Genomic DNA, 13,248 nt, shown 5'->3' with positions numbered 1-13,248 from the left:
CAAAGATATGACCTTACCTTGTTAGTCAAACATTCTTGGAAGTCCTTCTTCATAACGGAGACAGACACTCGGTCCTGCGGCCGCTTGGGACCGCTCACAGATGTCACTACAGTCGACAGGTCTAGTTCTACCACCTGGAATTATCAGTTACGATATTATTTTACTTGCAGTACTATAGTAATATGTACTTTTGGTTTAGATATTATACGTCAAAACTTCATATATCTGGATTAAATATAGCTTACTAGCTTTTGCCCGCGACTTCGTTCGCGTGGAATAGTGACTTCCGGCAGATTTTTGGTTTTACCCACATAGTTCCCGATCTCGCGGGATTTTTGAGAAGTTCCCGCTCCCGCAGGATGAATTAAAACAATAACATGAACCGAACACGTGTAATGACACCATTGCGCGATTAACGCCATCTATCTACGGAGCATAGGAGCAGCTCGGCATTTGACCAATAGATGGCACTGTATGTCCGTAATAAATTTTATTTTTTATTTTTATTTTTTGTAATAAAAACTATCCTATGTCCTTTCTCAAGTTTCAAACTATGTCTGTACCAAATTTCACACAAATCGGTTCAGTAGTTTAGGCGTGAAGAAAAGACAGACAGACAGACAGAAAGACAGACAGACAGACAGACAGAAAGACAGACAGACAGACAGAGTTACTTTCGCATTTATAATATTAGTTTGGATGTCAGCTAAAGAAGATGGATCAAAATTGCCCCACGTCCTATAACAATGTGACGTATCTCAAAAAAAAAGATAAAAATGTTTAAAAAAATATGGCATACTCTCTAATTCATTTTTTTTTACACCTTCATACGAAAAAAATGCTTTAAAAATAGTTCAGCCGCTGTTATGAAAACGTCGTTCATAGAACTATTAATGGACTATTTTATTAAATTGTTTTTTTGTTTGATAGAGTATACCTCACAGGTGGTCCCATAATCATCAGGTCAGGATCTGATGATGGAAACTCTGAGAAATTCAGGGCAACTTTTGAAAGGTACATGTTTTGTTGTCGAGTCCCCCCGACCTTCTCTGGTCTTCATCATCGGATCAGCTCCAAACCTCCACTGTTGCAAAGGTCTATTCAATACAAATAATACAAGCCCAAACACGAGGTAGTTTACATATTCAGTTATCGAGTTCCCTCGACCTTCTTTCGTCTCCATCATCAGGTTAGCTCCGAATCTTCACTGTTGCATAGTGTTATAAGACATACATCTTATAATCAAGTTTTTATCCTGCGCATGCCTACAGCTTTCAAAAGTTGCCCTGAATTTCTCAGGGTTTCCATCATCAGATCCTGACCTGATGATTATAGGACCACCTGTGAGGTATACCCTATCAAACAAAAAAATAATTTAATAAAATAGTCCATTCATAGTTCTATGAACGATGTTTTCATAACAGCGCCTGAATAATTATTTAAGCATTTTTTTCGTATGAAGGTGTAAAAAAAATGAATTAGAGAGTATGCCATATTTTTTTAAACATTTTTATCTTTTTTTTGAGATACGTCACATTGTTATAGGACGTGGGGCAATTTTGTATGGATTGTGATCCCTCTTCTTTTCAAATCGATTCTCAAATCGAAGCTGAACCGATTAGATAAATTCTTTCGCAGTTGGATTAAATACTCTTTCAGAGTAAAATAAGCTATGCTTTTACCGGGTAACATGTATTATAAATGCAAAAGGAACTATCGTTGCCCTTTCTTACCAAAGCTGCTGGAACCTATAGTGATTATTACGTTTTATCCATCATCGTTAGTATGTACTTCACACAGGACGCAGACGAAAACGCGGGGAACAGCATAGCTTCCTAAATATAAAATATGCCACTTTTCGTTGTAATTTTATAACTCAAGAACGATCTAGCTTTGTTCAGACTATTTAATAGACAGTTAATGTGAAGTTTGCACAAAATCGGTTGAGCGGTTCTTCATTTATCACATTGTCCTAACAAAATGGTGGACATAATACGCAGCGAAGCACGTACCGCGTGCCAGTTATGTATAAAAAATTTTAATATAATAAATACCTCAGAGAACACAGGATCCTGTTCAGGGTTGGTGTAGTCACGGAACTGCTTGGTGGCACGAAGGTACGCTTCTATGATGGCGATCTTGTCATCTGAACGGTCTGCGGGAAGAATATTGTTGTTTGAAAATGGATATATTTACTTTAAATTCATCATCAGGCTTTTTCCTGACACCCAGAAATCCTTGTACGTTCTATATTGATAATAACATTAATATTGTATTAAAAAATGCATTTTGTGGGAGGAAAATATTTATTTTTTACAGTTTGGTATTTATTTATTTTCAAGTATATAATTTACATTTTTAAATATTAAATATAAAAATAAAAAACATTTAAAAATATAAAAAATAGGCTGCCTCCGATATCGGGCACAGGGTCCAAGGTACCGGTGGTTAGGGTCCCAGAGACAGAAACCTCCTCACAATACGTGCCGTATCAAGGAGTACTGCCTTCTGAATCAGTCCCTTGATCCAGCCGCCCAACGAGAGCCTCCTGAGGTGTTCGTCGAGGCTCTTGGCTATTAAACCATTGGCCGTAACGACAATCGGCACAACAACAGCCGTGTCGACACTCCACATGGCGACAACCTCGTGCGCTAAGTCGAGATACTTTATTTGTTTCTCTTTCTCAGCTTTCACAAGGTTCTCGTCATGCGGAACGGCGACATCGACTATCATCGCGCGGCGCGCTGATCGATCTATCACCACAATATCAGGCTTATTGGCTACAATAGTCCTGTCAGTGATGATAGATCGATCCCAGTACAACGTGATATGGTCCTTTTCGAGAACTGGGTCGGGCGCATACTTGTAGTACGGTACCTCAAGGTCTACAAGGTTGTATTGCAGAGCAAGCTGCTGGTGGATAATCTTGGCCACTTGGTTATGTCTGTGCAAATATTCACCATTAGCCAAACGAGAACAACCAGATATAATATGTCTGATAGACTCACCCGGATGGTGACATGCCCGACATATGTCAACCGTCCCGTCTTTCACGATATATCTCCGGTAGTTATTCGTAAGGATAACTTCGTCCATAATTGCACATACAAACCCTTCGGTTTCTCCAAATAGGTCACCGAAGCGTAGCCAAGCTACGGACGCATTGAAGTCTACATCGGGGCCATGAAGAGCCCCGAAGAAGCGTCCGTGTAGCTGTTTGCTCTGCCATACCCCCTTGCGATCATGGGTAGTTAGTACCACAGATTTGCGCCAGTTCTCATTTGCCAACGATAGCGGGGTGAGTCCTTTGTCCACTGCTACCATATCACGATGCATACCCACGTCGCTTTTGAAAAGATATTCTCTGAGACTGCACACCTCATGGTTGTGGAGCGTCTTTGCATTTAAAAAGCCTCGGCCTCCTCATTTCCGTGGGATGTACAGTCTCATCACCGACGATCGTGGGTGATGCATTCGTTCTGCGGTCAGCAGTGTGCGGACTCTCCTATCCAAGGCATCCAATTCAGTTTGAGTCCATTTGAGTATGCCGAAGGAGTACATCAGGACTGGCATGACCCAACCATTATAGGCGCGAACCTTGTTGCCGCCTGATAAGGAACTTTTTAGGACCTTATTCAGGCGGCCAAAGAAACGCTCCCGTAATGACTGTTTCATGACAGCCACATTGATGCCTAACCCCTCCGCCATACCCAAGTATTTATATGTATCGTTTGCGGAGAGTGATCTCAGGTTTATGGAATCTGAGAGTTGTACTCCCTCAGATTCCACAATTCCCCCTCGCTTTACATGCATGACTGCACATTTGTCCACACCGAACTCCATCCTGATGCAACTACTGAAATTTTCAGTGATCTTCAGTAGCTTCATCAGCTGCAGTTCTGTAGTGGCAAACAGTTTCAGATCATCCATATAAAGCAAATGGGATATAACCTGACCCCCTCTCCGCAAAGGATAGCCCAGCCCCGAACCCTCTAGCAATGTGCTCAAAGGGTTCAAGGCCAGGCAAAACCAAAGTGGACTCAAACTGTCACCCTGGAATATTCCCCGCTCGATCTTAATAGGATCGCCGGTCCCTTCAATTTGTCTACATCCTGGATAGTGAAGAACCGTTCTCCATTGCTCCATACATGACGCAAGAAAGGCGCGTAGAGTTGTATTTATTTTATACAACTCCAGTACCCTCCTAAGCCATGCATGGGGGACCGAGTCGTAGGCCTTCTTATAGTCTATCCAACATGTCGACAAATTCTTTCGGGATCGTCGAACCTGTTGGCTGATGACCATATCAGTGAGGAGCAGCTCCTTAGTAGCACGGGACCCCTTCTTACATCCATTTTGAGAAACTGACATAATTGAATATTTTTCAATATGTTGGTTTATTTTTAATCTCAAAATAGATGTAAGAAGTTTATAGACCGTCGGTAAACAAGTGATCGGTCTATAATTTTTGGGTTCCGCGGTACTGCCTGATTTATGGAGCAGATGGGTAACTCCTGTTGTTAGAAACTGTGGGAGCGACCCGGCTTCTAAGGATGACTGAAACTGTGATGCTAAACAGGGGTGTGAACTTTGCAGCCACTTTAACCAGAAATTGTGCAGTCCATCCGGTCCTGGTGATTTCCAGTTTTGCATCGGACGAACTGCACAGGCTACGTCGGAGGAGGTAATATTGACCTCCTCCATTTCTGGTATTTGTTCACACTTCCGTTCAACATCACGTGTCCAGTCACCCTCCTCGTGAAATACGGGCGTCGACCAGAGGTTGCGCCAAAACGTGTTTGTGGCACCATCATCCGGCCGGCTCCCGTCCATCACGTATTGCTCAGGTCGCTCCCAAGTTCTATATACCCATCTTTGATCACTCTGGAACATACGATTCTGGGTGTAACGTTCTACCCGTCGTTTATACCTTCGAATACGGCTAGCCCATGCACAGACTTTTTGCTTCAGGAAGTCGATGCGCTCCGCGATACGCGGCATATATTCATGAGGACTGAGTCCAGTCCCCATGAATGCACGTCTCACAAAGCGCATCACCCGTGGTCGGGTATTACCCTCCCTGAAGCAATATAGTTTGCCGATGAGTACTCTGGCCCCCTCGATACGACGCTCAATCCTGCACTGCCAAGCTGGTACCGCTGATTTTGGTCGTGTAGCTCTGTTACTGTCAGGGAATTTGACATTAGCTACACGACATGCAGCAACAGCCGCAATATTTATTTTATTCCGAATCCTCCGAGCCTTTTCCCAATCATGTTGGGGTCGGCTTCCAGTCTAACCGGATTCAGCTGAGTACCAGTGCTTTACAAGAAGCGACTGCCTATCTGACCTCCTCAACCCAGTTACCCGGGCAACCCGATACCCCTTGGTTAGACTGGTGTCAGACTTACTGGCTTCTGACTACCCGTAACGACTGCCAAGGATGTTCAATGGCAGCCGGGATCTACAGTTTAACGTGCCATCCGAAACACAGCCAATGGTGTCTAAGATATACTTAGAAAGTACATACAAACTTAGAAAAGTTGCATTGGTACTTGCCTGACCTGGGATCGAACCCTCGCCCTCATTCTGAGAGGTTGGTCCTTTACCCACTAGGCCACCACGACTTTTCTTTACCCACTAGGCCACCACGACTTTTCAATATTTATTTTATTATTATATTTAAAATCTTATTATTATCTCTTTTTATGCTCTCACTGCAAACCCTTGAAATTATCATCATGTTTTTAAGGAACTTGAATGCGTGATGTACCATGGTGGTGATAAAGTATGAGATTGGATGTGATAAAGACTGATTGCGGGTGTGATGAAGTGTGGTCACTGGTAGGAATCGGAAAGGTATTGAAACGAGTGTATAACGTATGTGTGATAGTGGTGATGTTGAAATGTGATAGGGAGTGGGATATAGTGTTGGTAGGTGTGATTAGTGTGATGGTGTGTGTGATAATGCTCGGTCTAGGATACGCTACTATTGCTCTCAAAGATATTCATTATGATAATAGTAATGAAGTGTGATGGTGGGTGTGATAAAGTCTGATAGTGGGTGTGATGATAAAGTGTGATGACAAGTGTGATATAGTGTGATGGCGGGTGTGATAGTGGGTATGATGATGGAGTGTGATAGTGGTGATAGTTTTGACGATGAAGTGTGACGATCATCACTCACTAGTCTGCCTCAGGTACTGCAGCGAGCGCTCGTCGACGGGGAAGTGCGCGACCGTGGCACCGAACTCGGGACACATGTTGGCTATTGTCGCTCGGTCGGCGATGCTCAGCGCTGAGACGCCGGGACCGAAGAATTCTACGAATTTGCCTACCACACCTAGGGAGCGGAGATGCTGTGGAAATTGGGAAAATTATTTATTTATTTATCAATTTCTGTACATACAATACAAACAAGAATGGGAAAGGTACAGCTTATTTCAAAAGAAATCTTTCTAGCTTACTTGGGACATAAGAAGAATAAAGGCGAACGGCAGATTACGTACCGCATATTTTTTTTGTTGTTCAGTTATAGAATTTGTACCAATTATTAAGGCTACTAAGCCATTTAAATTCAAATTCAAATTCAAATCTTTATTTGCGTTCCATATGTAATACAGGTGGTATTTTTATAAAGTTTAAACAATATATTGGAAACAATATGGACCCGGTAGGGCACAGCATAAAGAGGTAGGAGAGGTTTGCAGTACTTATTTATTACCTAGTTTAGTTTTATTAAATCTATACTTATTACTAAAAAAAAAACTGAAATATATTAATATGTTATATTCTTATCTTATTGTGTGTGTATCTTATTTATTTTCATGTTAGTGTAGTATTTTTAGAACTCCGGATTAATTAATTATACCAATTAAAAGATTCAAGTAATTCGAGGCTCGAAATGATAAATAATTTTTAAAAATAGAAATAACAGTAAATATTATTAACCAATTACTTATTATATCTTTAAATGAATAATTATTGCATACTATCTTAATAATTAACAATTTAATTATATAAATTATTTTCACCATCAATATTTTTTTGTATTGGCAATTATTTTATTGACAGGTAACGAAAATCTTTCAGTCTCTGTTCAGTTATTTGCTGTTGATTAAGAGACAAGCTAGGTAGAACATTTATTTTATTACCATAACAATGTTTAATATGTTTATGTGCCTAGGTAAAACAACCTGCATGGGTACACTGTAGTACATAACCTTAAAAAACAAAACTGGTTATAACTTTTACTTCCCAAGTTCTAAAAATCTAAGAATTTACAAAGGGCTTGTCTATCATATTACCCACCAATTAAAACAAAAAATATCCCAAAACACGAAATTTTATTAGCGGTACGAAAGTCCCATACAAGCCTGCCATTCACCTTTATTACAACACTAGGTGATTCTTGTGGGTTTACCTGTACGTGTTTCTAGGAATACTTATGTGCCATATTTAGGTAGATGACACTAATATTATTAATGCGTAACCGTGGATGTTTGTTTTTCTTTGAGATCGCTGAGTGAGTGGGATCTATTTCGAAATAATTTTCTTTTTATCAACTTCAAAATAAAACTTTTCCCTAGAAAACCAAAATTAATGCAGAAGTCGCTGGCAGTAGGTACTCATGAGATATCGACTTCCTAAGACGCAGGCTTCAAAATAAAAATAAATTAGTTATCTGCTTTTCGTGAACAGCTAAGCTTATTTATTTGAAATCTATTACTTATCAACTACAGAAGCTGGCAAATCATTCACATCAGTGACCTTAAGCCAACGACTTCAAAACACTAACCTTAGTAATAGTGAGCACAGTGTCAGTGGAAGTCGCGAGCGGGTTCAGCTCTCCCACTAACTTGTAGCCGACGACTTTCGGTAGCAGCATGCTGATTGCTTGTCCCAGCATTACGGCTTCCGCTTCGATTCCTGGAATGTACAAAAAGAAATCATATACAGGTCAAAGTCAAATAATTTTATTTCATTTAGGCCTTTACAAGCACTTATGAACGTCAAAAATATAGATACGTTTGATTCTAGTTGCCCATTCCAGAACGGGCAAGAAACTCCATGGTTACTCTTTTTAGTAGGTGAGCTTCTCAAAGGCACGATGAATTGGTAGGTCCCGGCTGTCATTTGAACATCTTTGGCAGTCGTTACGGGTAATCAGAAGCCAGGAAGTCTAAAGAACCAGTTTTACTAAGGAGTATCGTGTTGAGGTCAGATAGGCAGTCACTGCATGTGGCACAGTGCTACTCAGCTTCATCAGGTTAAATGACTGATTATAATGAAGAATAGCCGTTTTCCCGCAGTTGCACCCGCGTTGCCCGTACCGGGATAAATTGTAGTCCATGTTACTCGCAACTTTTTGTGTTTATCCATTACAAACAAATATGTATTTTTCCTGTTTATATTAGTACAAATAATAAATACATAACAATGTATAAACTGACCTCCGACACCCCATCCGACGACACCAAGCCCGTTTATCATGGTGGTATGACTGTCAGTGCCGACAACCGAGTCAGGATGTAGCAACCCGGAGCTGAATACTACGCGAGCTAGGTACTCCAAGTTCACCTGGGAAAAGAAAAGATTTATGGTCTTACTAAAAAAACTTAAACATGTGTCAAACACTTGTCTAAAAAAGTGTGGCTTCAAAATGGACCTTATTTCAACGTCATAATCTGATTTTTTTTTAGATAAGTGTTAAACTGACGTTTAAAAGTTTTTGTGTTAAGACGGTTGAAATATAATTGAAGTTAACCTTTAAGTATGGACGTGGAGTCTCACAGGCTACTTAATGTTTACGTTTTCATAGTTTCGCCTATTTCCCTCTGCTCCCCGTGATTGAGCGGCTCAGTAGCTTTTGTTTTAGTTGCCAAACTACCAACGAGGGTGGAGGTTGTGTCGTCCGGTGAATGTCACGTGAGTAATAACCATATAAAAATTAACTGGAGCCTGTCAGGCTACACGTCCATTGTTGTCATATAGTATATTTTATAAGGGCGATTATGTTTATTTCAGATTTTGTAGTACAAAATGTCAAAAATAAATAATGCCGGTAATTCTAAATCAAAACGACCGTCTACGGGTTCTATTCAAAGCCCTGCGCGAAAAAATTTTCGTGTCGCAGATCCAACTTTCGAACAAGAAGTGAGTGAGTTGTTAGCTATGGATCAGTCTGACAATGAAGAGAATATTGAAGGTTTGTTTATAGTGGAGTCCGAACTAATACAAAATCATGAGAGTGCCAGTGATGAAGATCAGGACCAAGATCGATATACCTATGTTTGTGTTGGATGCAAGAAATCTGTGTGTCTCCAATGTTCTAGACGTTTGTGCACTGACTGTCAATAAATTTGCGTTATTAGACTGTTGTCAATATTTTTTGTATTAGTTACCTGAATTAGGTGTTTTGTGTTTTTGGTTCCTTATGTATTATATTTTAAGAAAAAAAGACTAATTTTGTTATAGTAATAAGTTTGACTGTTTTTAATATCTAAAAATGTAGCCTAAGTAAATTTAGACTTAAAAGTGCCATAATTTTTGATTTTTCACATTTTTATATATTTTTTTAATAAAAGTTGATTACATAAGCACGTTATTTTATTGCTAAATCCCTTAACTTCAATATCCAATCAGCTTTAAAGCAACCTTATATCAAATTCTCAAAAAAAGAGTGTGTGCATATAGGAGCCTGTGAGACTCCACGTCCGCAGTAGTGTTAAGAAAAAAACACGTCCATACTTAAAGGTTAAAGACAAACCGTCTTACCACAAAAACTTTTTAACGTCAGTTTAAGACTTGTCTAAAAAAAATGACAAATTATGACGTTGACATATGGTTCATTTTGGAGCCACAATTTTTTTAGACAAGTGTAAACCAGGTGTTTAAGTTTTTGTAGTAAGGCCAAACGTGTTTTTTTCTTTTTAAACAAAGGTAAAATAAAATGTAGATAAAATATAATTAAAGACATAAATATTGACCAAAATCTGTACTAATGTTTTAAAGCAAAAAAAATGATCAGAGGCTCTGTCACTTCTCATCTAAGGAAATGCACTGGTTTGAAAAACTATTTGAGTGTTAGAATGCCCATTTATTGAGATAGGCTACAAGTTGACTTTTAGGCCTCTGCCTCGAATTTTGCGGGCAGCGGGGCGGCAGCGGCGCCGGCGCGGGAGCGGGGCGGGCAACGCATACCTGTTCTCGAAACTAGCGGGCAGATCGCGCGGCAATATAGCAGTGTCGTGTTGTGTTCTGTTGTGTTTGCTGTTCCATATGGGTGTCCTCTCAAAGATGGCCGAAATAATTAGCTCTTGCACGTCCGAAGACATTTTGATACGTCACAAAAAAAATGTATAACACTATGCCTACAATGCAGACGCCCAACGCGGGCGGTCACCGCTTGACTGGAGCGCACCGCTCGTTGCCCGCCGCCGCGCCGCTCCCGCGCCGCTGTATGCGAGGGCCGGTCCATTTCATTATACGCGTAAGATCCTGCCGCTCCCGCGCCGCCGCCGCCGCCGCCGCCCCGCTGCCCGCTAAATTTGAGGCAGAGGCCTTATCGGAGTGAGTAGAGTAGTTCCCAAATGATGCTAGGAACAGCTAGTATGTCTATATGTTTCCCAAGTAAATGGATTGAGTAGGTACCTGTACAAAAGACAAGTACTCAGCTGCATCTTGTTACACTAGAAGCCGACTCCAACATAGTTAGGAAAAGGCTACCCCAAAGATGAATAGGCTACGCAGATGAAAGGACTAGGTAGATGATAAAACCTAGGATACCTTTGCTTAAGAGAAGGCGTGGCAGCCACTCCATATAAGACACTGGTACTCAACAACATATGTAGCTGGCAGCAGGTACCGATGCTCTTATATACCTGGTGCACAATACCAGACCCTAGTGGCACCACTTGAGGAACTGGAACCGCTCCTTGTTCCTCTCAACTCCTGACATGATGAACAGGCTACGCAGATGCTTGTACCGACCTGGTGCACAATACCAGAGCCGACCTGATGCACAATGAGCATGTTGTCGAACGCCTGCGCCCCCCACTTGAGGAACTGGAACCGCTCCTTGTTCCTCTCAACTCCTGACATGATGAACAGGCTACGCAGATGCTTGTACCGACCTGGTGCACAATACCAGAGCCGGGCGGCACAATGAGCATGTTGTCGAACGCCTGCGCCCCCCACTTGAGGAACTGGAACCGCTCCTTGTTCCTCTCGAACTCCAGCTCTTGGTTCTTGTTGAGGGCATCAGGGCTGTGAAGGAAAAAAATACATATGAACACTGAACAGTCTATCTATATCAATATAATTAAGAGGAATTTTTTTTTGTTAGTTTGGCTCCGGAAACTACTTGTGACTACACAGATTACAGATTCCCCTGGAACGCGGATGAAACTGCGAGAAACAGCTAAGTATTTAATAAATAGAAATTTAAAAAAAAATCATAATACTGTAGGTCCCGGCTGTCATGAAACACCCTTGGCAGTCGTTATAGGTAATCAGAAGCCAGTAAGTCTGACAACTTATCTTACCAAGGGGTATTGGGTAACTGGATTGAAGAGGTCAGACAGGCAGTCGCTCCTTGTGGCACACTGGTACTCAGCTACATCCGGTTAGACTGGAAGCCAACCCCAACATAGTTGAGAAAAGGCTTGGAAGATGATGAGGTCTAGAAATCGGTGACCACATAAATACAACTGCATCCACTAAACACCGACTTCTAGAAGTTTCTTAACACGCTTATATTAGCTTCACTTGTAACTATGTATGTAAGAAACTCTTGGAATTTTAATTTGACCCACTTCCCGGTCTTCGATTAGGATGAAATTTTGCACACGCTTTGAGTTCCGATGACAATACATTTTTTTCTTACCTCCTAGCAAAATCCACTTGCACAGAGTGATCAATGACCAAATCAGCCGGGCATATAGGGTTGATCTTCTGAGGGTCACCTCCCAGTTCCTTTACAGCATCACGCATGGCTGCGAAGTCTACTACTGCTGGAACTCCTGTCAGATCCTGGGGAGAAGGTAGATATATAGATATGATATGATGTCCTCCTAGCCGATTATCAGCTGCGGCGGCTGTTCTTATGTAAGGAGATTAGCCAGCTGCGTTTGTGGGTTTTCGAAACTTTCACAAAGCAGCCCGGAGCCTGGAAGTTGGTGATTGATACACCCGTGCACGTAAATGTCGGGCCTGCTTGTGATCTCTCTCCGGTGGTGTCGGATTGTCGTCCCATCGTGCGCAGAGAGTGAAGGAATAGTCAGTGCACCTGTGTCTTGTTGTTGGCTGATCTCCTTATTGTGAACAGCCGAAGTCAGGTCATCATCATCATCAATGTTTTGTGCATTAAAAATTAATCGAAATAAAAATCTGATTATATAGTATCGTTTAAATGACATTATTATTCCCAACTCACCTGCAATATAACCCTGGCCGGCTTAAAAGCAATTTCAACAGCATCCTCAGACGCCTGTTTAGTCTCCCACTCCAAGACGTTGTTCACATCCTTCTCCAGCACTTGGAAGTTGTCGCAATTCCTCACGCATGACTCCAGGAGTACGCGAATGGAGTAGGGCAGGCGGTCTGGTAGAGAAGATGGGGTTTTGAGCATATTTGAAGTTGGATTTAAGGTTGAAATAAAAATATTATTGTATGTTTTTACCCTAAAAGCTTCGAAAACACCGAACGGACTTAAAAAATACTTTCACTGTTAAGAAGCTACAATATTGTATAGCCTATGTAACTGAAGGAGTTACATAGGCTGTATATTATCCGGACGAGGGAAGTAGTTTCTTAGCTTCATGGTCGCCAAGACGAGCCAAGGAAAACGCAAAGGCAATACCTATACCTACCTCCTTTTCTCGAAGCGATTCGTCGTATTTTTAAAACCTCTCTAACTTAAGAATATTTATTACCCACTGCTAACAATTTAAAACAATTGATATCAATGTTACGCATGGAGTGACCTGTGCGACCTCCATAAAAATTTTACCATAATAATATGATAACCTTTAGTAAGATTGATACACAGTATTTCGCAGTTTAAAATACCCGTAACGACAGTGACGAGTTTGGCAGTGTCAAAGACCTCTCTCCACTTGCGATTTCGCCCACGTTCCATGGGAAGTTTTTCTCGTACCCGGGCAAAATATAGCCTACTAGCTTTTGCCCGCAACTTCGTTCGCGTGGAATAGTGACTACCAGCAGATTTTTGATTTGACCAATAGA

The 13,248-nt window shown here is 41.2% G+C and overlaps 1 protein-coding gene and 1 long non-coding RNA gene across 2 annotated transcripts in view; one reads left to right on the top strand and one right to left on the bottom strand.

Annotated features, from left to right (window-relative positions):
* LOC124644467 (cytoplasmic aconitate hydratase-like) overlaps positions 1–13,248 on the bottom strand; it is a 59,441-nt gene that overhangs the window by 32,775 nt on the left and 13,418 nt on the right. The window contains exons 3-10 of the mRNA XM_047183832.1: positions 12,437–12,603; positions 11,888–12,033; positions 11,136–11,268; positions 8,454–8,580; positions 7,799–7,929; positions 6,188–6,359; positions 2,055–2,155; positions 18–134 (exon numbers count right to left, since the gene is read on the bottom strand). Coding sequence (XP_047039788.1) covers positions 18–134; positions 2,055–2,155; positions 6,188–6,359; positions 7,799–7,929; positions 8,454–8,580; positions 11,136–11,268; positions 11,888–12,033; positions 12,437–12,603 — 1,094 coding nt within the window. The remainder of the gene's footprint in view (positions 1–17; positions 135–2,054; positions 2,156–6,187; positions 6,360–7,798; positions 7,930–8,453; positions 8,581–11,135; positions 11,269–11,887; positions 12,034–12,436; positions 12,604–13,248) is intronic.
* On the top strand, positions 8,755–9,599 carry LOC124644468. The gene is made up of 2 exons (XR_006986070.1): positions 8,755–8,928; positions 9,028–9,599. It is a non-coding gene; the product is annotated as an uncharacterized LOC124644468 (long non-coding RNA).

Source organism: Helicoverpa zea, chromosome 30 (genome assembly GCF_022581195.2).
Source record: "Helicoverpa zea isolate HzStark_Cry1AcR chromosome 30, ilHelZeax1.1, whole genome shotgun sequence".
NCBI lineage: Eukaryota > Metazoa > Arthropoda > Insecta > Lepidoptera > Noctuidae > Helicoverpa > Helicoverpa zea.
The sequence above is the reverse complement of the archived record's forward strand: the minus strand, read 5'-3'. Positions and strand labels throughout refer to the sequence as shown.